The 23,999-nt window shown below is 46.6% G+C and overlaps 1 protein-coding gene across 6 annotated transcripts in view; it reads left to right on the forward strand.

The window, feature by feature from the left end:
- Nucleotides 1-803: 803 nt before the first annotated feature.
- BCL2 (BCL2 apoptosis regulator) overlaps nt 804-23,999 on the forward strand; it is a 164,842-nt gene continuing 141,646 nt past the window's right edge. For 3 of the 6 annotated variants that reach the window (XR_004278320.1, XM_032311484.1, XM_032311487.1), the window contains exons 1-2: nt 805-1,691; nt 1,909-2,760. Coding sequence is in view for 5 of the 6 variants with exons in the window: in XM_032311484.1 (XP_032167375.1) it covers nt 2,191-2,760 (570 nt within the window). In the remaining variant the exon portion in view is untranslated. Of the gene's footprint in view, nt 1,692-1,908; nt 2,761-9,479; nt 9,794-12,422; nt 13,632-15,001; nt 18,089-23,999 lie in introns of those variants that run through there. The other 3 variants (XM_032311483.1, XM_032311485.1, XM_032311488.1) reach the window with 3 other exon arrangements.

The raw sequence follows: 23,999 nt of genomic DNA on the forward strand, positions 1-23,999 counted from the left end.
CCTCTCTCTCCGCGGGAGGGCCACGCAGAGGTCCCACTGCTCGGGGTCAGCGTGGGCCTGGTCTCCTCCCTGGCAGCTGCCAGGAGCCGGCAACACGGTGTGTACACGTACACACACGCGCGCGCGCACACGCGTGCACACTCGGTTAAAGTGGTCGAAGCGATTCTCGGCGCGCGCGCACGGGCGCGCGCGCACACACACACATACACACTCGGTTACAAGGGTGGAAGAGATTCCGGGCGGTTGCGCCCTTGGCGCACCCACCCGGCAGCCGCCCTGCCGGCCGCCTGCAGACCCCGGGCGCCCCCGGCCCCTCGCGGGCCCCTGAGAGCGCGCCGGGCCCGCTGCAGGCCCGAGGAGGCCCCTCGCACACCCACCGCGCCGCGGCCGCGCGGGAGGCCTTGCGCCGCCCGCGCCACCCACCGGCCGGGCCCGGCGGGCGGGCGGGCGGAGCGGAGCGGGCCGGCCGGGCGGGCGGGGGCGTCCCGGGCGCGCCCTCCCCGGCCGCGGGCCCTGCGCGCCATGTGTCCTCCGCGGGGCGCGCCGCTCCGAGCCCGGCCGCGGCTCCTTTAACCCGGGAAGGGGAGCGGGGCGGAGGGGCGGCGGGGCGGCTCCGAGGAGGGCTCTTTCTTTCTTCTTTTTTTGAATGAACCGTGTGACGTACGTACAGGAAACCAGTCGGTTAGAGAGAATGAAGTAAGAGGCCAGCCCCCACCCCCCCCGCCCCGCGCCCGCCCCCTTCCTCCCCGCCCCCTCCCCCGCCCGCCGCGCTCCCGCCCGCCGCTCTCGGTTTCCCCGCCGAGCCGCCGCCGCCGCCGCCGCCGCCGCTGCCAGCGAAGGTGCCGGGCGCCGGGCCCTCCCCGCCGGCGCGGCCGTCATCGCCCGGAGCGGGTGCGCGGCGGGAGCGCGGAGGGGGCGGCCGCCGCCAGCGCCGCCGCGCAGGAGCAGGAGGAGGAGAAAGGGTGCGCAGCCCGGAGGCGGGGTGCGCCGGTGGGGTGCAGCGGAAGAGGGGGTCCAGGGGGGAGAACTTCGTAGCAGTCATCCTTTTTAGGAAAAGAGGGAAAAAATAAAACCCTCCCCCACCACCTCCTTCTCCCCACCCCTCGCCGCACCACACACAGCGCGGGCTTCTCGCGCTCGGCACCGGCGGGCCGGGCGCGTCCTGCCTTCGTTTATCAAGCAGCTTTTCGGAAAATGCATTTGCCGTTCGGAGTTTAATCAGAAGAGGATTCCTGTCCCCGTGCCCGGCTCGTCCGGCGGCCCCCGGTCCCTGTCTGTCTCCCGTGGAGGAGTGAAGCGGTCCCGCGGATAGAGATCCATGTCTGTGCCCGCGCGTGTGTGTGCGTGTGTAAATTGCCGAGAGGGGGAAAATCACAGGACTTCTGCAAATACGGGACTGAAAATTGTAATTCATCTGCCGCCGCCGCTGCCTTTTTTTCCTCGTGCTCTTGAGATCTCCGGTTGGGATTCCTACGGATTGACATTTCTGTGACGGAGAAGTCTGGGAATCAAACTGGAAATTCTCCTAATTTTTTACCCTCCCTCCCCCAACTCCTGATTCATTTGGAAGTTTCAAAGCAGCTATAACTGGAGAGTTCTGAAGATTGATGGAATCTTTGCCTTATGCATTTGTTTTGTTTTCACAAAAAAGGAAACTTGACAGAGGATCATGCTGTCCTTAAAAAATACAAGTAAGTTCTTTGCACAGGAAATTGGTTTAATGTAACTTTCAATGGAAACAATTGAGATTTTAACTTTAAGTGCATTCGAGTTAAGTTTAATTTCCAGGCAGTTTAATACATTCTTTTAAGCTGTGTTTCTTGTAGTGTGTATGCCCTGCGTTCTTTCACCCAGTGTATAAAGGAAAATGCACCTGATTTTGACTTAGTTTTCTTTTTGACCTTTCAGCATCGCAGAGGAAGTAGACTGATATTAACAATAATTAATAATAATGTGCCTCATGAAATAAAGATCCGAAAGGAATTTCAGTAAAAATTTCCTGCATCTCATGCCAAGAGGGAAACACCAGAATCAAGTGTTCCGCGTGACTGAAGACACCCCCTCATCCAAGAATGCGAAGCACATCCAATAAAATAGCTGGATTATAACTATTCTTTCTTTCGGGGCCGTGGGGCGGGAGCAGGGGCGAGAGGTGCTGCTGGTACCCGGCTGCTTTTCCTCGGGGGAAGGATGGCGCACGCTGGGAGAACAGGGTATGATAACCGGGAGATAGTGATGAAGTACATCCACTATAAGCTGTCGCAGAGGGGCTACGAGTGGGATGCCGGCGACGCGGGCGCCGCGCCCCCGGGGGCCGCCCCCGCGCCGGGCATCTTCTCCTCCCAGCCCGGGCGCACCCCCGCGCCCGCCAGGACCTCGCCGCCCCCGCCCCCCGCCGCCCTCGCCGCCGCTGCCGCCGCGGGCCCTGCGCTCAGCCCCGTGCCACCTGTGGTCCACCTGACCCTGCGCCAGGCCGGCGACGACTTCTCCCGTCGCTACCGCCGCGACTTCGCGGAGATGTCCAGCCAACTGCACCTGACGCCCTTCACCGCGAGGGGACGCTTTGCCACGGTGGTGGAGGAGCTCTTCAGGGATGGGGTGAACTGGGGGAGGATTGTGGCCTTCTTTGAGTTCGGTGGGGTCATGTGTGTGGAGAGCGTCAACCGGGAGATGTCGCCCCTGGTGGACAACATCGCCCTATGGATGACTGAGTACCTGAACCGGCACTTGCACACCTGGATCCAGGACAACGGAGGCTGGGTAGGTGCACGTCTGCTTGAGTGTGCGTCTGGGCTGGACGTTTCCAGTCGGGGGCTGAGAATCCGTGGTTGGAGTGTGGGTGGGCTCCTGGGCCAAGGGCAGGCTGATGAGCCAGGGAAATAAAATCAGGGTGCCTGCTTTCCTCACCCTACCCCTGCCCCCCATGAAGGTCCAGCTGCCAGACCTATTGTTGATGATTCCTTCTGGCCAAAAGTGTTTTCCTTGCTTGCCAGCCGTGGAGGGTTAAAGATCCAGCATTTGCTATCCAGTGGCATCTCGGGATCAATGGTATACTTTCAGGGTTTCTTAGACTGGGGGGTCCAGAAATCTCCTCCCACCCCCAACCGCGCCACAACTCACTAGCTAGACTCCAGGTGGGGTTGGCAATCCGCGTGTTAGACAAGTTCCCCTGGGAATTTATTTGCACTACAATTTGGGAACTACCCAGTTAGAAGAACAGACTCCACCAGAGGACCAAGGGCATGCCTTTTCTGACTCACTTGGTGAGATCTACTCTAAGAGGAAATCCAGTGTTGCCCGCTTTCCCTGGATAACCTAGATGTGTTTGTAAAGAGGTAAGTTGGCTTTTGGAAAGTGCACAAACTCCATCCTGTGGCGTGTGCCACATGGTTCCCAGTGGGCATGACTGAGTGTCTTTAATGAAGAACATTGGGCCATGGATACTTTATCTCATCAGTGACATAATTTGTTCTGGTTGCATACTTTGCATTCTATTTCTGTACTAGGTGTATGACTTTAAAGTTTACTGTAATTTTAGTATCTTTTACTTTTCGCCACCTAGAGTCCACATCATTTGGTGGTCTCTGCAGGAAAAACTTGCATCTACAGTATCCGTAGAAAGCGTAGACACATTAATTCTCAGCTGTGGATGCTGTCATGCTTTGAGGTTAGTTGTACTGATCGATGCCTGTAGCTTTGAAGAACGTCTGTGCGGTGATTTTTTTTTTTTCTGGTGCTAGATAGAGCTTCCATCATGTTATTATAAAGGTATCGTTTTGTACGATTCTTTGGGGGAGGGGGTCCAGATCCTAAGACTGAAGAATTGTAATTGAGATCTGCATCTTATATGTAAAATTACCAATTTATGGAAAAGTAAAAGAGAAATCTTGTCTGAAGTTTTTTGAGACTTTTTGTTTTAAGGTGAAGAATTCTTTCTGAAAAAGGATGCAATTCAGTCCTTCCTTGTATTGTCTCTAGGGAGAATTACTGATGTTCTTATTTTATAGGACCTAACAGGACCACAAAGCCTAAAAATGATTACAAATGGATTCAATTTCAAGAAGCACATTACATATTTTACTACAGTTTACAAGCGTGCTAGTATTAAGGCCAAGAAAAAAGAGAAAAAGCCAAGAAAGTAGATGGCTGACATGAAAATCTGATCCTATTTGATCAAAGTTGACAAAATTCTGATGCCACTTTCAGTGGTTTAAAAGGAAAATATCCCCATTTAAATTTCTGACAATTAAAATGCTCCTTGTGAATTGTCTTTTCAAGATCCTATATTGTCAGATCTTTAGTAATTCTGGAAGAATTTACTAAAGGGTAAAAGGATATTTTTGTTAAAAGTTTGGTTAAGTAGGTGGTTTTATTTTTAACCACCATAACCAAAAAGGTAGAGAGTTCCAGACTCCCAAAAGAATCTTTTTAAAACCAACATAAAACTTAAGTTGACAGTTCATATTTTTATGAAAAAAAAATTTCAAAATTTTCTTTCTAGTTGAAAGAAATCCAAGGTGGTAACTCTCATCTGTTAAGAAATTTAATGAAAAGCGAGGCAACAGACATGCTTCTGATAGAAATTAAGATAGAACCGTGGCCTTTGTTTTGTTGCATTTTACTATGTTAACATCTCATGCAGTTGAGTTTACCTTTTAAGTAAAGGCTCACTTTTAACTCCTTTCGAAATAGAGTCTTCATAGTAGAGCCTGTCTCTCTGGTCAACAGGTATTTGAGATTGATAAACGTCGAGGCTGTATTTTATGATGCCAAACCACAATGACATACCGTAGAACATGATAAAAAAAAGTTTTTTTGACAAAACCTTTCAGAGTAAACATAAATCATACAGAGGCACAAATAGCTGATGGTAAAATGTGTCGTTTTCAGAACAACATGTTGATGGATGACTGTATAGGAAAACAAAGGAATTTGGCCAAAAAAAGCAGGTATTAGGAAATGTAATCATAAGTGGATACTTTAGAATCAGAGTGGTAGTATTTGAGAGTTACAAATGATTTACCTATCCTTTCAAATGGGCATGACTAACTAAATGTCTGGTTTAGGCATATGGCAAACAGACAGATTTTCCACACCCCCCCGAAATTTGCACCAATCAGAGTTGCGCCCTTAATACTGTATTGTGTCTTACAGTGTTACGTACTCAGAATACCCATTGTCAAATGTCAGAAGAGAGCTAGTACATTCTTCCGACTTTTGACAATGACTTGGGTGGCTTCTAGGACTCAGTGGATCAGACTGCACGTAGAATAATGGGCATTTCGGATCTGAAGTCACTTTTTGTCTTTGCTGCTGTTGATGCAAAATCAGCCTTCTGAGGTTAAGGAAAACTGTTTGTATTCTGCGTTCCATAGCTTGGAGAAAGTGTCTTTGGAGGAGAGGCGTCTGAGACATAGCCCCAGAAGCTTACAAATTAAATAAAGACTAAAGAAGAAATTGGGTTAAAACAGAGTGTAGCTTTATTCCTAAGTTTGAATAAGACATTGTGCGAGAAGCAGGACAGAGGGAGTGCAAGGCACCATTAGTTCTAGGAAATGTCTGAGACCCCGCTACTCCAAGTGGGGTTCACAGACCATCACCTGGGAGCTTCTTAGAGATGCAGCTTCTCAGGTTCCACCCCATAGCCAATGAGTCTGAACCTGTGGTTCTCGCGAGATCCGCGTTGTCAAATGCACATAAAAATTAGAGATGTTGACTATTATCTACCATTGGTTCCTGGGGCCATCTTTTAGGAAGAATGACAGTGTGGGATGGATCTTCCACTGTCCCATTCCAGCAGCCTCCCGGGTTTCTAGTATTACCTAGAACACTGAGTATTCCCAGATGTCCACTAGTGTGATCTGATCCTTGGATGAGATACCCTGGAATGAAAGAAAGGAGATTAATTATCGTAAGCTCCCATCTTCTCAAGACTGTTTTTCATGGTAGCTATACAGTTTGCATTGGCATTACTGATCCCAATAAAATAAGTGACAATAAGTAAAGTAAAATACAATAAGTAAAAATAAGTAAGCCCTTCTATTCCAATTAAAGGCAGGGGATTTCTCTCTTTTGATAGCTCCATTAGTTATTATTTTAACCCTAGTAACATGGTTTGAGTTCTGTGGATGCGTTGACTAAGATTGCTTCAAGCCGAAGGGGCTCTTGGAGGGGAAGTGTCGAGATAAGGGCACTTTGACCATGAGTGAGGTTGATAGCTCCCTCCAGGCCGAGGACATTCAGCTTCATGTCTCATAAGAGAGTGAGGTGTGGGCTACTAAAAGAAAGAGAAGGCTTAAATGGGAGATTAGCTTCATTCTGTTGATGAGATGGTGGTGTGACTTTTATTTTTCCTTTTTTTTTTTTTTTTTTTTTGGTCTTTTAGTCTTGGTGGTTTAGGAATACAGGAACTTACTTCTCCACATCCAGTAGAGGTTAGCTTCCTTTTTATTAGTTGGTTGGCAAGCAGTTTCTATCTTCTGTTGGCAGTCCAGATCCACCAAAACACTTAACTAGAAAGCAATGCCATTCTCATGCCAGTGTAGGAAATAAGTGAAAAAGCATTATTTTCCTGGCAGCCAAGTATCAGCTGCTTATGGCCAATTTTGGCAGCGAAATGTTAGGGATTAAAAATAGTCTGAAGATGGTCCAGTCTTAAGATATTTAATGATGAACTTTCCTTGGGAAAGTGCATCTTTCTCCCTGCTAAGGACCACGTGACTCCCTGCAATAATTTATTCTGTAGGAAAAAAACTACATGGTCGCCCCTGGAGTTTGCAAGTCACGTGCTGTTGGGTGATTGTATTTGTGGACCTTTGTAAAATTTTATAGTTCCCTTAGTTCCCTTTTCTGTCGTAGGGCAAGGTAGGGCTTTCCTTGCCGTTCAATGTCTGTTGCAAACATGGCTTTCTTTTGTGCGTCCTGTTACTTTCAGCTGTGCTTTCTAGTGAGAACTGATTGATCTTTTTAACAGTCCTTAATTGACCTGGTACATTTCAGGTTGTTTAAATGCACAAATGCCAGGTAACAAAAGCCACAAGTTGTTGTTTTTAAAAGCAAACTCTCAGAGTTTTTCCTGAACCTTGTTTCTAGTCCTAGTTGGTTTTTTGGAGGAAGAGTAAACTCACTCAGAAAGCAGGTGTGTGGGTGCTGTGTATATGACTAGTGGTCCTGCTCAGCTGTCCCCATGCCCATTTTTGAGGTCGCTCATCGTGTCTTAGCAATAGTCACGCAAAGCAGTATCTCAGCCCAAGTGCAATTGTGCTAGAAAAACAACACTGTCTTTGTCATGTACAAGTAGAAAGGTCCCCCCCCCCCACCACCCTGAGATAGATTGTATTTGAGGTTCAAAGGTTCTGTTAAGCCTTTTTAAGGTAATCTAATATCATCACCTTATTCAGTCATAGCTGTAACCTTACAAGCTGGCCACTCCTTCCCCCAGCTACATACAGGAGACCACTCCATGAATTTATTTCACTAGGAAGCTTTTCTTTTTCATTCTTCTTGGTTTGATTCAAACAGTGTTAGTGCTTGACATAGAAAGAGGATTAACGATGAAAATCATCCAAGGACTGAGACAACTTTTCGACAGATGTGATTGCCAGTCTTCATGTACCTGGCCCTGGGTTAGGTTGGGGACACAGGAAAGACAGCTTTTACCCCTGCGTTGGGTGACCTCATGGGCTAGTGTCATAGGTGTCTAAGTGAACTCATAGTTACACGCAACCCTATTAGCATGATCCTAGAGGCTCAGATGTAAAGAGAAAAAGAAAAAAAAAAACCCAAGTATGTATTATTTTGCATACACTTCTATCTTTGTCTAAAAAAGTTACTTCTAACCATATGGCTGTTCATGTGTGCATTAGGTCTGATTTAAATAGGAGGAGAAATGTAGGTAATTTAAAAAACACTGTACGATACAAACACACACTTAAGAGAACTGAAAGGCCAGGGGAGTTCCCTTGTTAAATATTTACCCATTAAACACCCTTAATACACATTAAGAAGACTTAATAAACACCTGTCTTCAATTTTTAAGGTATTTCAGTAATTCTTTGTATTTAAAAGACAATCAAGGCTTTGAATAGGGTGATTAGACTAACTTAATTTGAAGAACTGCCTCTCTTAAATCATCCTTGTATGCAGAAAAATACAAGTTGATTTTGAACAGAACATGGCTCTTCCTTTGGCAGAGATTTAAAAAAAAAAAAAGCTTTTGTTTTCTTTTGTTTTAGGTTATAGTACTGTTCCCTTTATTAAGAGGCTTCTCTTCCAAAATCTGTTTATAGAAATTTCTAGTCCATTGTAGCATTTGTGGTCCCGAAAGGCAGGTCTTGTACTGTCTAACTGCTTGCACTCGTGGTCCTCCTTTAAGTGGAAGATTGTAAAACTTTTGAAATTACAAACAAGCCTTTTTCCTTCACCAATTTGTTCTGATATATGCTCCACTCCATAGTGCTGACATTGTTTCTCTGCTTTTTACTTGCCAGACAACAGAAGGACAGACAGCTGTCCTTCAGTAAGAATAATGATTGCATGATTGTTTCTAGCTCTTTCTCATGGGGACCCTGCCCCAGGACTGTCCCCTAGCTGCCCATCATCCCACCCCTGGGAAACCTCCAGGATGTAGCTCCTGTGCCTTCCTGGCACACACAGGGTAGGAGTCACCTGAAGCAAAGAATGTTCTGCCTGCATTCCAGCAAGAGGGATCTGAAGAGGGCTGTGGCCAGAGCTGGAGTATAACCTCGACTTCAGTCTTGCTGCCGGGAGCAGGGCAAGGCACAATTCTGTCCACAGAAGGTGACACTTTTTCCTCAAAGACGTTGAATTCCAGCCACTCTGGGGAGTGGGGGGAGATAGAATCCTCCAGCAGAACTTTTGCTTGCTCGGGTCTCTGCAGTGTGAGATTAGAGGGGTTATTCCCTGGCCATAGAGAAGTTTTGACTAACTTAATTAAAATAGCTTCTACTCAAGACCACTTCCCCAGCCGCCCCTTAAACGTGTTTGGCAGGGAACGTCCCTGCCATGCTGGGGTGACTCTTTTGTAGCGATGTACTGAGAGCTACTTGGGTGATTTTTCTTGGGGGATTGACAGGATTCTGTGAGAAACTTCTCGACAGAATGGGGACCTCTCTTCTCCGTGACACACGGAACACGCACTTCCCTGGGAAACTGTTTGGAAAATCTGTGTTTTCATCCTGCTCCTTGTTTTGCCTTCAGAATGTCAGGGATAGAGCCATATTCCATTTTTAGTTAATAATCAGCTCATCGGCTCTCTGGGGCTTCAACATAATGAGTCAGAAGCTTATGACTGACCCCAGTCTCCTCTTTTCCTCTGCCTCCTGAAAACAACCCGAGGACCCACGACGTCAAGTGAAGCTTTAATATTTCAAGGGAGATTTTTCCATCGAGGCCAGTACAGCTTTCTCGTGACAGTTCCAATTACTGTATTTCTCTCTTTTTAACTATCTTTTCTTAAGCTGCGGAAGTATCGGGAGTTTGCGACTTTTAATGCTTGGAGCACCGAACAAAGGATCAGTGGTGCAGGCTGTCTCTTCTGGACTATCTCCACCGCTTCTGGGCAGAGGACGAAGATGGCTTTAGCGGGCAGCACCGTGAATGTTGTATCTGTGTAGTGACCCTGAAATTGAACTGCAGCCTGCTAGGCCACTCAGGTGCATTTGAATTTTCCAGGAGAATCTGGGACAGATACTTGTCCTCTTCATTCACTCCCTATTTGCTGTATGTATTACCCTCTCGCAATTAGAATAGGAATAAAATTAACTGCAAATTATATGCTCAGCTTCAGAGATTGATATTTCATTCTACTAAAGGAAAAAAAAAAGGCAAGCCCATAAATGATGCCCTTTTGCACTTCTGAGTCTAAAATTTCAGGGCTTCCCCCTAGTCATTTCCCTTGTGAATTCCTGCTAGCATCTCTCTCCCTCTGTCTCTCTTTCATTTTAACACTGAATGCTTTTAGAGGTGGTTTTGAGTTTTTGTAATAACAAAATTGTAAGTATAGTGAGGCAGAGCCACTTATTAAATATTAAAGTAACAGTATAAGAAGAAAAGAGTATGAAGAAGTCTTATCAGAACAAATGAGCAGTTGTTCACAGAATTTAACTCACGAAAGGCAGGGATGGAAATGAAAAGAGTAATGAAGCTCTTGTGATTTTGCATTATCATACACATTAATATTTTTTTTTTCATTGAAAACCCGTTAACTGATGTGCAAGGCTCTATGCCAGGTGTTTTAGTTGAGTAAAAAAGTGTGTAAGATCAACTTTGTCTTCAAGGAGCTTGCCTAAAAAGATGTAAGTTGCTGTAATCTTTGCCACTCTTTAATGGATGGAGAGATCGGGTCCAGCAGGAAGGGGACCTGGAGGAGTTTCATGCAGGAGGTGGTCAATAGAGGTACGGGGAGGAGGCATTTTAGATAACTGGACTGGAGAAGTCAGAGCAGACAGGAATGGATGAAACCTAATGGGACAATATTGCAAATAGTAAAGAGTCTGACTTGGTTGGGACGCAGAGCTCCCTCATGAGATATGACTGGGTCCTAAGTGTAAATAAACGTGGTAGACATTAAAATGAGTATCAAAAAGGTTCTGAGGCAAGGCGGCGTGTGTGGGCTTGCTGAACATTGCTGGACAGTGAGAGACCGGGTAAGGGGTTTGAACCACGGTGGCAGAGTGGGGAACGGAAAAGACGGCGCAGATGTGGGGGGCAGTGCTGAAGGGCAGGCAAAGGACCCACAGCAGGTGGAAGAAGCAGAAGACTCAAGTCTGAAACCCGGCTCATTCAAAAAGTCTTACTGTCCTCAAGAGAAAGAGGAAAGATAAGAACAGTTGCTGTTTTGTGGGGGTAAATGTGATGAAGTTAATTTTGGACATTTTCAGCTTGAGTTTCCAGTAGGATATCCAAGTGGAGACGCCCATTAGCAGTTAGCCTTGAGGATCTGGGGCTCAAGAGAGAATCTGGGGAAGGCGACGGTATGCTGTTTTCCCCCCAAGCCAGGTAGATTTCCCACTTCCTTCCTGCATTTCCAGAAGTGGTCCTAACTGCCCCTGCTGATTCTATACGGCTTTTCCCCAAAAGTCCTCTACAGACTTCTGTGGATTAGATGCAGGTGATTAATGTGGGCTTGGCTTTCCACTACCAGTTTACGTACTTAAACAGTAATTCAACTTGAGTCAAATTAATGTTGTCCCAATATCCTAATAATAATCCCCACTTGTGCAGATCTTATACAATCAAAGTGTTCTCCTTCATTGGTACTTCATTATTTAGAAAAATATTTCTCCTATCCTATTTAACTGGCACCTAGCAGAGTAGATCATAAGTATGTACAGTAGTTGTTTATTGAATGAATGAATAAAAGATTATGGAAGAGGCACTTTGAACATCTAACTCATCCCAAACAACTAATGTTCTCCTACTTTCCTTAACTGTGGAGTGTGTCTGTGTTCCAAATGTCCCCACGTCACAGATTTAATAGAAATGAGAAAAAGGAAAACACCTGTGGAGTATTTTGATTTCATCACTTATCACTGAATTGGAAAAAGTCTGTCATTCATACTTGAAGTCTCGATTTACATTAAATGTATTTTAAAATTTAAATTGAAAATAATCTACATTAAACATTCAACTTCAATAGAAGTCTTTAATGCTAATATTAGACACTAGGCTGTGGGTTGTCACCTTAGATCTGTTTATACAAAGAGGGCACACCGCCTCTACATATGTGCTTAGCTACTCTCAGTCCCGTGGTTCCAATCTCAAGCCCAGGAGAAGCCTTAATGGCTGAGATTTTCATCTCCTTATCATTGAAGAAATCAGGGCTCGTGCAGGGTTCTCACAGTGGGTAAAGGTGGTTTCCTCCCTCCCCTAATTAGTGTCGTAGCTCCAATATAAAAGAACTACAGCATAGAAGTCACGGCGATAAATGAGCCCTTAGTTCTTCTCCCACACGAAAACAAGCCGCCCGTCGAAGGTGGCAGTCAGTCGAGCTCAGTGTTCCCAGAGGTGAGAGAGCCTAAGATTTTACCTCTCCAGACACAGACCAGCAAGAAGACCACCAGGGGCGTCCTGGATAAAAACCACTGGCCTGGCAGCTTTAGACTCAATGCTCTGTATTGCTTGAAGCCGGAATCACTGCCTCTCTGTGGTTTTAAGAACTGGAGGAATTTTGCATTTTAAGAACCCTCATCTCTTGGCACGAAGCAAACTCAAAGTGTTACTGCTCATCCTTTGTCATCTGTTTGAGAAAGATCGTATGATTTGTTTACTTGTAATGAAGCTTGACCATACTTCTCCAGGGGCTTTTTAAAAAGAAGGATGTGTCAGCTTGCAGATTTGTCCCCATGAATGAAACCACAAGCAAATTCTCTCTCCCTCCCCTCCCCCTCTCGTTTCTTTAGTGACCATCTGTGCATTACGTTACCATTGCCAGACCCTCTTCAAGTGGCTTATCTATGAGTGAATTCAGAAACTTCAAATTATAAAGGACACCCAGATAATTGGCCTGTTCTCCCAAGGATCTGTCCCCCGTGCTGCTGCCAGATTCCTTCTTAATGAACACATCGAGTGACAGTGGGATTCTTGAGCTTGTCCGCATCCGTGAGAAAATGAGCTTCCCTGCTTTGTAACAGCTTGTGGCTCGGGGAAAAAAAAATGACAGCCATTGCACAAGTCTCCTTTGAAAGTCGTCTTCTTTCCCATAAATGATACTTTGAGAACACACTTAAGGGGTTATTAGTTTTCTATTTCATGCTTGGCCTGTGTGTGAGAATAACACCAGCTGTCACTGCAAATCAGTAGCTAAACACGCTTTGTCTGGTTAATGTGAGCATTTAATATTTGGCTCAATTAAAAATTAACTGATGAAAGTACATGTCAAATGGAAACTGAAAATACCTTTGGAAGGAATATTGAAAGGGCATGGCCAATGAGGAAATTAGTGCTTTTAAAACGTGGGGACTTGGGGGAAACTTAATATGAGTCGAGACCCTTGCCTCTTCCTCTGGACCTCGCTACCTGTTTGACTCAGCACGGTACTGGAAAGGATGTCCTCATTCTTACGATGTAGGACCCAGCGGCATTTCTGTATTTTCTAGAGAATAACTAGGGTGTTTTGTTTTGTTCCGTTTTATGCTGAATGATACAATGAAAGCAAACGGAACAAGGGATCATTTATTCATTTGTTCCACTTTTTTTTTTTTTTAATGGAGCACGTGGTTAGGCCAGGCCCTGGGAAAGTGGGAGTGCTCCCAGTTTGTGGAGTGGAGATCATCACCCCGATGATGTGGAGCCTCGAGAGAGCCAGGAGAGAAGATAGACAACCACAGCAGGGGCACTTCAATTAGAGTCCAGGAAATCTTCCCAGGAGAGGGGGCTGGAGCCTGAAGGAGGAGCCGGAGCTAACCTAGAGGCGTGGGAAGGAGGAGCGAAGTGTGGCCAGCGGCACGAACCTGGGGAACAAAGGTCATGGACGCCAAGAGCCAGTGGTGGGTGGGCTGCTGGCCAGCCGGAGTCCAGCTGGGCTGGAGCGAGCGAGGCGAGCAAGGGGGCAGATCAGAACCGGCAATGCGGGAGTGGCACCGGGGAAGGGTTTATTCTAGAAAGGTCCTGCCTTGAATGAGACAGGGAGAAGCTGGCTCAGCAAATGAGCTAAAGACCTGTACCTGACCCGGACGAATGGTAGTAGGGACAGCAAGAAGCGGATAGCTTTAAGCAATGATTAGGACTAGAACGGACTGATTTTTATTTAGGAAGATAGAGTGATGGACTGAATGCTTCAGAACATGGCTCATTTCTCCTTCAATTACAGTGCTCTTTTTCCATAATCATTTTGAAAAGAATATGGTCCTCGTCGTAGATACATGAAAATATATGTTTTTCTTATTTCCCATTTGTTTCAGTTAACCCTGCCTGACTGGAAATTTTATTTTGTTAGGAGTCTCCTTCTAATAAATCGTCATTAATAACCAGTTAACAAAACTATATTTGAAGAAAGAAAGAATTCAGTTTTGAGAGGCAGTTTTCATAGAATCTTCCTCCGCATGAAAAAAAATCTCAAGAGTGGCATCTCACCTTGACGGAGGATTTTAAAGATTTTATTTATTTATTTGACTGAGATCACAAGTAGGCAGAGAGGCAGGCAGAGAGAGGGGGGGAAGCAGGCTCCCAGCTGAGCAGAGAGCCTGATGCTTGGGCTCAATCCCAGGACCCTGAGATCGTGACCTGAGCTGAAAGCAGCAGAGGCTTAACCCACTGAGCCACCCAGGTGCCCCTCGACCGAGGATTTTAAAGTTTCCAAGGGAATTTTGTGTCTGTTGGCCCCTTTGGTCTTCATGGCGACCCTAGACCAGGCAGGTGTTACAGTCCCACTTTCTCCGCCCACACCCTTTTTGTCCTCTCTTTGTTCCCATGCAAAGAGAAAGTTCTGGGGAGTTGCGGGGGAGCCAGAAAGGCCAGAGGAGCTGGTCCTCGTTCCCAGACTCAGAGTCCAGTGGTTCTGTCCTTACACTGTGCTGCTTCTCAGGGTCTGTTTTCACAAGGACACCAGATTCCTCAACAGAAACTTAATCCAGTATATCTAATTTTGAAAAGTAGTATCCTCTGCTGCCTTTTACCTCAAAAAAAAATGTCAAGGAAATTAAAATGTAGTCTTTTGTTTCAGGTTTCTCTCCCCCCTCCCCCTTTCGATTTGGCTTTTTGAAGGGGGCTTCATGTTTATGGGATGGGCAGAGGGACACCTGACCTCTTGCCTTGTGAGGCCCACACGTCCGCTCACGATGCTGCGGCTGTGCTTGGCGGCTGGGCAGGACTGAGCAGGCAACGCCTCCAAGGGGACAGTGGTGTGAGGGACAGAAGAGTTCTCGAAACTCAGCATGAGGGCTCTGGGACACAGCAGGGCAGGTAGAATTATATGAATGTAGACAATCACTTTGCTTGTTTGGCATCTAACCAGCAATCTGCGTTTTTGTTAACTCCTAAGATTGGCCTCTTTAGGTAAGCAACATAAACTTGGTGATGAAAGCGGTTTCTGAATTTAAAAAGCGGTGGAGCCTTCATCAGCAAGCTCCCAGAGCGTCTAAAGGGCACGTGGCTATGTTAGTTCAACCTCATTTATTCAGCAAATACTGAGAAGAGCGCTGGAGTTGTAGCAGAAGACGTGGCGGTCAAGAGCTGTCCCTCGACCCTCTCGTGAATCCGTTATGGAAGTTAGCACAGTAAGCAGGCAAATCATTCACCATATAAGGGACTACAGTATAGCAGAAAGGGGACAGGCTGATAAGAGAGTGTCGATGGGCCTCATTAACTCTTGCGGGAGTCCTGGGGTTCCTCCAGTGGTACCACAGATTACACAGAGAGGGTCAATGGCAGAAAACACAGTGTTCTACCTTAGTATAACACAGCCCGTGTGTCAGTTCAAGTGTGGGGTGGGGGTTGCATGCACAGTAGAGGGTTAGAGAAGACTTTCGTTTTTGGCCAAAATGTTTGGAACGTTTTCCCCCCTTACCCCTACTGGTCTTTTCATTTCCCACATTTCTATGTATCACAATGTTGTTCAATGGCCCCGGCCCCAAAGGCCAGGAGGAAGGAAGGAACTGATTTCACCCCACCACATGCCAGACTCTGTGCTTAGTGCTACGATGGATAGGAGATAATTCAACCCCCATAACCTCTTCTGAGGGTAGGAAGTGGAATTACAGATTGAGGAAGCAGAGGTTTGCAAAATCAAGGAATTTTCCCCAGTAAGAGGCAAAACCAGATCCTTTTTTAGGCAATCCAAGCGGTCATGGATATCCTCTAAAACTTAAGGAATTTTTTTTTTTTAATGTAAAATAGAAACCTATTAAAAAGTAACACTTGACTGCATGTGACTTTTTGGTTTCTTTTGTGTTTCCTTAGGAAGCCAATTAGTCATCTTTATTTTAGTAAGGAGGAGGTGAAATCTTTCATAACACGAACTTTTAAAAGTTCTTTCATAGTTGAAAAAAAAAAAAGAGAAACATTTTGTTTCTGTCTTTCTCCTCTTTGGCTCCAACAGTCCGTGTAAATAGCTTTTGAAAAATAAGTAGTAATCACGCTTCATACTGTAGACCAGACACCTGATTCTGAAACTGCCCCAGGGGTCAGCGTGTGTGTGTTGGAATAACAAATGTGCAGTGCGTTCCTGGTTCAAGAGAAATGACCTCACTGTCCAATTGTAACCTACCTGATGCCTTAATCAGGAGGTGGGAAAAGTCTGTGGTTTTACCTCTTGGGTCATCCTCAGCCCTCTGCTGTCTTATTTTAGGCATGACCTTAGTGTTTTTTTCCAGAGTCCAGAGGTGGAATGACATGTTACTCAAGCTTACAAGATGATGATGTATCCCTTTTTTTATATTTAGCTGTAAATTTTATTCTACTCATAAACAAACCCACTTTCAGCCACCACGGTGTATCAAGGGAGAGTTGTTTCCATCTCCCTTGGTTTAATTTGGATACATTTGACCTAGAACAGCACAGTGTTTCCACAATAACATTTGAACAGGATGCTGCTGGGCTAGTCTGCAGGGTTCAGGGAGTTTTGGAGTGGGCCAGGAAACGACTTTCTTAAAAGAAACCTAAACACTAAGACCTGACAAGATAGGAAACTCTTACTAGGCTCCTTATTAAACGTATCTCTGTTTTTCCTTGCTTTCTCATTAATTTCTGTATCTCTTCGTGTTATTAAACAGTATCAGTTGACTAGTTAACTTAAGTTCATGTGCTAAATGAGTAACTCAAATTCAGAAGGCATAAAATAAAAACAAAATTGTTTGAAGGGGTTTGTTTAAGAAAGCATATGTAAATAAAAAATTAAATTAAACGTGTCTCCCAGGCACAACACGTTTTAATTTTTAGAGTAGAACTTCATGGTATTTCATAAGGAAGCAAAAAAGGAAGGGAAATTATTATTCAGGCAGAGAGACAATAGTAACCTTTTATTTATTGAGACAGAGTTCAAAACCAGGCTCCCCAAACCCTGGGATCTGTGTTTGCTGAACTGAACACCCCACTAGCTATTTCCGCTCTCTTCTGGGGACTAGCCTGCTTTAAAAATGTGGGTCCAATATAATTAAAGTGTTTAATTTATAAGCTATAACCCAACATGATAATGTTTAAAAGTCTGCTTTATGTATTTTTACAAATTCTTAAAATCTCAAGGACTTGAGATAATTAGGACCTTTGTTTTTTAATGGCTTTCTGTGTGACCTCTTAGTAGTAGCAATTGATCTTGGGACAAGAGAGGGGTACATTTGGATTCTGTGCCCAGGACGGGCTCCCTCCTGTCTAGCGTGAAGAGGAGAAACCTCTTTCCTTTCTCTGCCTCAGTTGTACCTGCGATGATTTATAATGTTGACGTGGAAACGAAGAGCACTCATTTGTCACCAGGATTGTAATTGGTGGATGAAAAGTCTTTATGACCACAAAGTCCATTAACACTCTGTTTAGTAATTATGATGATTTTAAACACAACTAAGAACTAGGAAGTAATTTCAGCCCCTGCTATGCACAAGGGTAACACAAAGGTTACACGCCAAAGGTCATACCCATTAGTCATAAGAGCTAGGCCATCATTCTTAACAGAGTTGGGGTGTGTGTGCTGTGTGTGTGTGTGTGCGCGCGTGCGCCCGCAAGTGTGGGCTTGGAGAGAAAGAGACAGAAATAGACATACCTGATAGTTACCATTTTAACCATTTTTTAAGTGCATAGCTCAGTGGCATTCCATAAATTCTCAGTGTCGTCCCACCGCCCTCCCCATCCGTTCCAGAACGTTTCCACCACCCCGAACTGAAACTGACTCCATTAAACACAAACTCCCCATTCCCTCCTCCCCTTGGCCCCCTGTAACTACTTTTTTACTGTCCCTGTGAATCTGACCATTCTAGGCACCTCATACAAGTGAATCACACAGTATCTGTCCTTTCGTGTCTGGCTTATCTCACTAACAATATGTTTTCGGGGTTCATCCACGTTGTAGTCTCTGTCAGAATGTCATTCCCTTTTTTGAATTTAAAAAATTTTTTTCTTTATTAACATATAATGTATCATTTGCCCCAAGGGTACAGGTCTGTGAATTGTCAGGCTTACACACTTCACAGCACTCACCAGAGCACATGCCCTCCCCAGTGTCCATCACCCGGCCACCCCATCCCTCCCTCCAACCCCCAGCAACCCTCAGTTTATTTCCTGAGATTAAGAGTCTCTTATGGTTTGTCTCCCTCCTAATCCCATCTTCTTTCATTTTTCCTCCCTTCCCCCCATGATCCCTGGCTCTGCCTCTTAATTTCCTCATATCAGGGAGATCATATGATAATTGTCTTCCTCTGATTGACTTATTTTGCTCAGCATAATATCCTCTAGTTCCATCCACGTCATTGCAAATAGCAAGATTTAATTTCTCTTGATGGCTGCATAGTATTCCATTGTATTATACCACATCTTCTTTATCCATTCATCTGCTGATGGACATCTGGGCTCTTTCCACAGTTTGGCTATCGTAGACATTGCTGCTATAGACATTCGGGTGCACGTGCCCCTTCAGATCCCTACATTTGTATCTTTAGCTTAAATAATTTTCCACTCAGAGTTTTTTTGGTTTTGTTTTTATTTATAATACATCTTCTCACAAGGTCAGTTACCATTTTTTTCTGGTTTGTAGAAATGGCACAGACAGTCCATTAGTCCCGAGTGAGAAGCAGAGCCTGCAAATTATTAGAAAAATTACGTGGAGAGTCTGACTATACGGAAGAGGATAACAAGGCCACGAAGCCCCGCCCAGGAATGCCAGACCCGGCCGTGTGAAGCTCCTCTGTGTGGGGCGGATGGTGACGAAGATCATAGCAGTCCTCGAGGTTGTCCCCGGGTCGTGGCTCAGGCCAGGCTTGCGATGATGCTGGGTCAGCAGGACGGGTCCCTTTCCATCAGGGCGAGTTGAAGAGTTCAGGGAAAGTGGGTAGTCTGTTTCTGAAATGTTTCCCTTCCAGATGGTTAAGATTTTTTAAAAGTTTTCGGTTCAATCATCTGAAAAATGGGCTTATGGGCCACGATTCATTCCAGAACATAGGGCGAGGGAGGAGGCAAGGCAGTGGCAGCGTGAAAAAGAAGCAGCAGACGAGGCACCCTCACACGTGGGCTCACCTGCACCTTCCCTTTCTTCGACCTCACTTTCTAGGGCCGAGCATGGAAGGGATCCGGACTATGGGGCATGTGGGTGTTGGTGTCTCTGGGGGGTTTCTGCTGGAGTGCTGTGGCTAAGTTATCCTCGCTCTGCCAGAGGGACATTGTTGGCATATTTGGAACAACAGGCGCCCTGCCAGTGCCCCGGAAGGGCTCGTGTGCCCTGACTCAGAGCATCTGCCCCTGGACTTCGTTTCCACTACAGGACAGTGACATGTGGTCACTCGCTTGTTCACCAGGCTCAATGCCTGCGAGGTTTCTCTGTGTAGTCTCTGGCCTTGTGGAGGGCAGCCGATTGGGGAGGCAGCCCCTCCACTGGAAATCTCGCAATCCAGTGAGTTCTTCCTGAGGAAGTTAAGGATGGCTTCCTGGAGGTGGCACCTTGCAGGCTGGGCCTTGAAGGCTACGTAAGAGCTTGCCCTGTGGGGGATGGGAGAGGGTCCTGTGTGCAAGTACAGAGAGTCATGGGAAGGTTGTGACGAGTTGGGGATGGTGCAGAAGTCAGCATGACCAGAGGATAGGCGTTGTGGGGTGGAATGCAAGGAGATGAAGCTGGGGGCGGGGGGCGGGGATAGGCAAGGCTGATGCACCAGGGCCCTGAGGGTCTCCCCGAGAACTTGGATTTGGTCTTTGGTCTCTCATGCGGCAGAGGGCCGGTGACGGTTTCTAGCAGGATAGTAATTTTTGTTGGAGGGGGCAGAGGGAGTCCAGGTGGGAAGAAGGGGCAGGGGTCCCTCTCGGGACGAGGCTGAGCACCTGCGCCTGGGCACCTGCCCCTTCTTCCCATCGGGATGGGACAACTGTGAAAGACATTTCAAAGGTAGAATCTGTAAGGTTGTGCATAGGACTTGAGGAATGTGGATGCAACTTGACCATCACTGACCTCTCGGTGCTCAGCGCAGGGCAAGCCCACAGCGGTGCCCAGTAGATGCGGACCGACCGACCGACTGACTGACTGGACAGTCTGCGTGGATGGTAAGAGCAGCACCGGCCGCGTCAGAGGGACAGCCCAGCCGTATCACGGTAGAAGAGCTGTTGGTGCTGTGTGCGTGCACCCTGCCGGAAGCTTTCCAAACAGCCCATCTCCATGAACGCATTTCTTTCTTAGGACAGTCCCAGGAGCTTGGTGTGCTTTTGTCCTTGTAGATGAGGACACGGGGGCTTGGAGAGGTGACTCACGCCACTGCTTCAGGGACTGAGCTGGGATTTGAACTCAGGCATCCACAGGGTACTCGGTGCCCTTCTCCACAGCACTATGGCCTCTCCCCTTCTGGAGTTTCCTGGAAGCTGCTTGTGTCAAGGCCCCAGGAGTGATGAGCAGGCCAACAGAACCAGCGGTGGGAGGCACAGAAGCCTGCCTAGGAAACCGTTTATCTCACGTAGACATACCATCTGAGATGACCTTAGTAGAAATAACAATGGCAGTAATAACAGCGCTGCAGTCCTTTCCCTGGCATCCGAAACCAGCTTTGTAATGAAAATGGAATTTCTCTGGGAAAGAGTCCTAGAAAGAGATGGGCCTTTGAGATAAAATAACAAATTGTAAACTAGCATCAAATTGTTTTCTGTGTGTTTTCCCTTGCAGGCTTGCCTTCTCTGTTGTGTCATTTACTTTGTCCACTTGGCGCCTACAGATCCGTCTCCCAACCCCACCCATCCCTGCCCCCTCCCCCACCCCGTGACCCAAAGGAAGAGGAAGGAGCATGCGCATCTAGGGGCAGTGGCACCCTACCTTGAGTTGACCCTCAAGGAACCTGGGGGGAAGGGGAAGGGGTCCTCTAGGGGAAACATTGCTTCTTGGAATGGAAGCCTGTGGCTTTCTGGAATGAAGGGTGGTGAGTTTGGTTTCCCAGGTGGCCCACAGGCCGGAACGTGAGCTCCACGGCTCAGGTGAGCGCGCCGTCATGGATCGTTACAGCCCCAACCGAGGCTGTGTTGTCATGCCATAGGTCAGAGTCACATAAAATAAACTCTTGTCATAACAAAAGGACGTGGCAGCCAGATTACATCTCAGAGCTCCTCCACTCCTTTACCCCAGAGGACACGCAGTGTAGGGAAGGGCTTCTATTTTTATGCTGATTCCAACCAGGGGTCTGCCTGGCTCTCCCACCCTTGTAAGTGGTGATAAATAGTGGTGGCCATAGCAGCATGGAGAGAGTGTGGCCTGGAAAGCCAGCCAGACTCTCTTGGCTCCCATTTTATGCAAATTTGCCAAACAGAATGCAAATGATTTCACAGTAATGTGGAAGGTGGGGGGGACAAGTGCTCATCTGTTTTCAGCGGTCTCCCTGGGCTTCTGGCAGTGGCCCCTGTAGAGGCACCGGGGTAAAAGGTAGCTGGGAGGGAGGGGCTCCCACTGTCAGGAGAGACCTCACCTGGGATTTCACCAGGAGCAGCAGCTTTCCCTTTGGCAGCCTGCAAGCCAGGACTTCTGGGTTTCAAGAATAGGAAAAGGTCAACACGGACTAATGCCTTTTCAAGTCCTTTCCGCCTCTTCTTATCCCATGATGTTCCATGATCACAGGAGACATCCAAACACTTACCATTCTCACACGTATCGACAGGGCATTTAAAACAGTGTGCTAGGCATCAAAAAAAGACTCGCAAGCTTCAAAGCGTGAAACCGTGACGAAGTGTGTCCCAGATCCCCTCCAGTGTTCGGCAGTGCCGTAGCCACTGGGCACGTGATGTGTGGCTAGCCTGGCTGGAGATGTGATTGGAGTATAGAGTACCCACCAGCTTTCAAAGACTTTGTGTGAAAAGATGAATGCAAAAATGCTTTATTAGTATTTTTAGGTTAATTTTTATGTTAATTGTATGTTGTAGTGATAGTGTTTTGGATATATTGGTTTAAATAAGACTATATTAAACGTGGCCACTCAAAAATTTAAAATTACTCGTGTGGCTCCTGTTATATTTCTATTGGACAGTACTGGTCTGGACTGCTAACCGTTTATTACACAGTATGGTCACCTTTTTACCCCATCTTTGGATCTTATTATATGGGAGGGTAGAAAGAGCTTCCTTTTTGCCCAGACGAGGTATAGTTTAGATAGCTTTGTGGCACACTGTGTGACTCTTTCCCAAGTGTACTCGCATCCAGGTTCTCATTGAGCCACGCATGGTGCATGCAGGGAGGGCCTGGCCACACTTTTAAAGGTAAGTATCTTGAAGTCAAAGAGGAGGCTTGCCCACCTGCCTCAAGAGTTGGGGTTGGGAGTACAACATCAGACTTTCCACCGCTAGTCCGATGTCTGCTAGAAAGAAACTAAAAACTAGGAATATTTATTTCAAGGCAATGGGACAGGATCCCATTTAGAAGTAAATATGTCTGTGTTTGTGAATGTAGCATGTCCTGCCACGGACTGATGTGACACATTCATCCAGGGACGGAGCCAGTACTCAGTGGAAAGGTGGGACTCACGTCTTGGGAACCATCAGGTCAAAGTTAGGGAAGGGTTTGTGCGTGTTGTCCTGATAAGGGGATGCTTTCTTCTGTTGGAAGTCAGCTGGGGTCCTGTCCTGTGCCTGGCGGTGTGCAGCAAGGCCAGCAGATCTCACCTGCCAGAAAGTTCTGAGACTGAGTTGGATTGTCCACAAGATGGAAGGACAAAGCAGCTACCCTGGACAAAAGAGGCAGGAGATCAGATGCCAGGAGTCCCTTGTGAGTTACTGGACTCCCAGCCCTTCTAACAGCAGATGTGGAAGGGAGTTCCTCGCCCCAGGAACCGGTTCTCTGAATCTCTGGACATCAGCTAGGCATCCTACCATTTAATTCAGTTTTGACATTGACTATCTGGAGTTGGCATCAGATCCCAAGCCTGCCCCCTGCTTTAGATACCAGTGTCTGAGCCACCCACACTTCTGACCCACCAGTTATAAACCAGAGGTTTTCACTACCCCTTCCTCACATTTGATAATTTATTGGAATGGTTATCATTGGAGTGGTTATGACTCAGGAATATACCTGGCTTACTACGACTGGTTTGTAATGAAGGATACAACTCAGGAACACCTGAATGGAAGAAGTGCATAGGGCAAGGAATGGGGGAAGTGCCGGGGAGCTTTCACAACCTCTTGGACCGTTCATCAACCAGGAAGCTCTCAGAACCCTGACAGTTCAGGGGTTTGAATGAAGCTTCTATTATGTAGTAGGTATGACTGATGAAATTATTGGCTGTAGTGATTAACTCATTCTGTAGCCCCTCTCTCCAGAAAAGGTTCTGGGGATTGGGGCTGAAAGGCCCATCTCCTTGTCATCAGGTCTTGAACTTTCTGGTGACAGGCCTCCCCTCCGTCCTGAGGTGATACAAGACCACTGGCCACTAATCATCTAATTAGCATACAAAAGACACTCATCAGTAGAGATTCCAAGGGTCTTAGAAGCTCTTGTGTCCGGAACTGGGGACTGAGGCTGCGTATATTATAACAAAAGATACCGCTATCACTGCTGTCATTCAGGAAATTCCAAGAGTTTTAGGAGCTCTGTGCCAGGAACCGGAGGTGAAGACCAAATGTATATTTCTTATTATATCACAATATCACACACTCAATCCAGACACAGGATGGGGGAGGTACACTTGTAGCGAAGAAGAAGCTATCAAGGTCAGGAGTCTGTGGCTGGTCTGGCGGGTGAGATTAGCCCAGCACTGAGGGCCGGGGGCCAAGAGCCCTGGGTCGTGTCCCAGCCTTCTGAGCCGTTTGCTGTTTGGGTGCGTTGCATGCTCCTCTGAACTTCCGTTTCTTCATCTGTAAATGAGAGAGTTGGATTAGAGGGCCTCTCA

The sequence above is a fragment of the Mustela erminea genome, chromosome 13, assembly GCF_009829155.1.
Source record: "Mustela erminea isolate mMusErm1 chromosome 13, mMusErm1.Pri, whole genome shotgun sequence".
Lineage (NCBI taxonomy): Eukaryota > Metazoa > Chordata > Mammalia > Carnivora > Mustelidae > Mustela > Mustela erminea.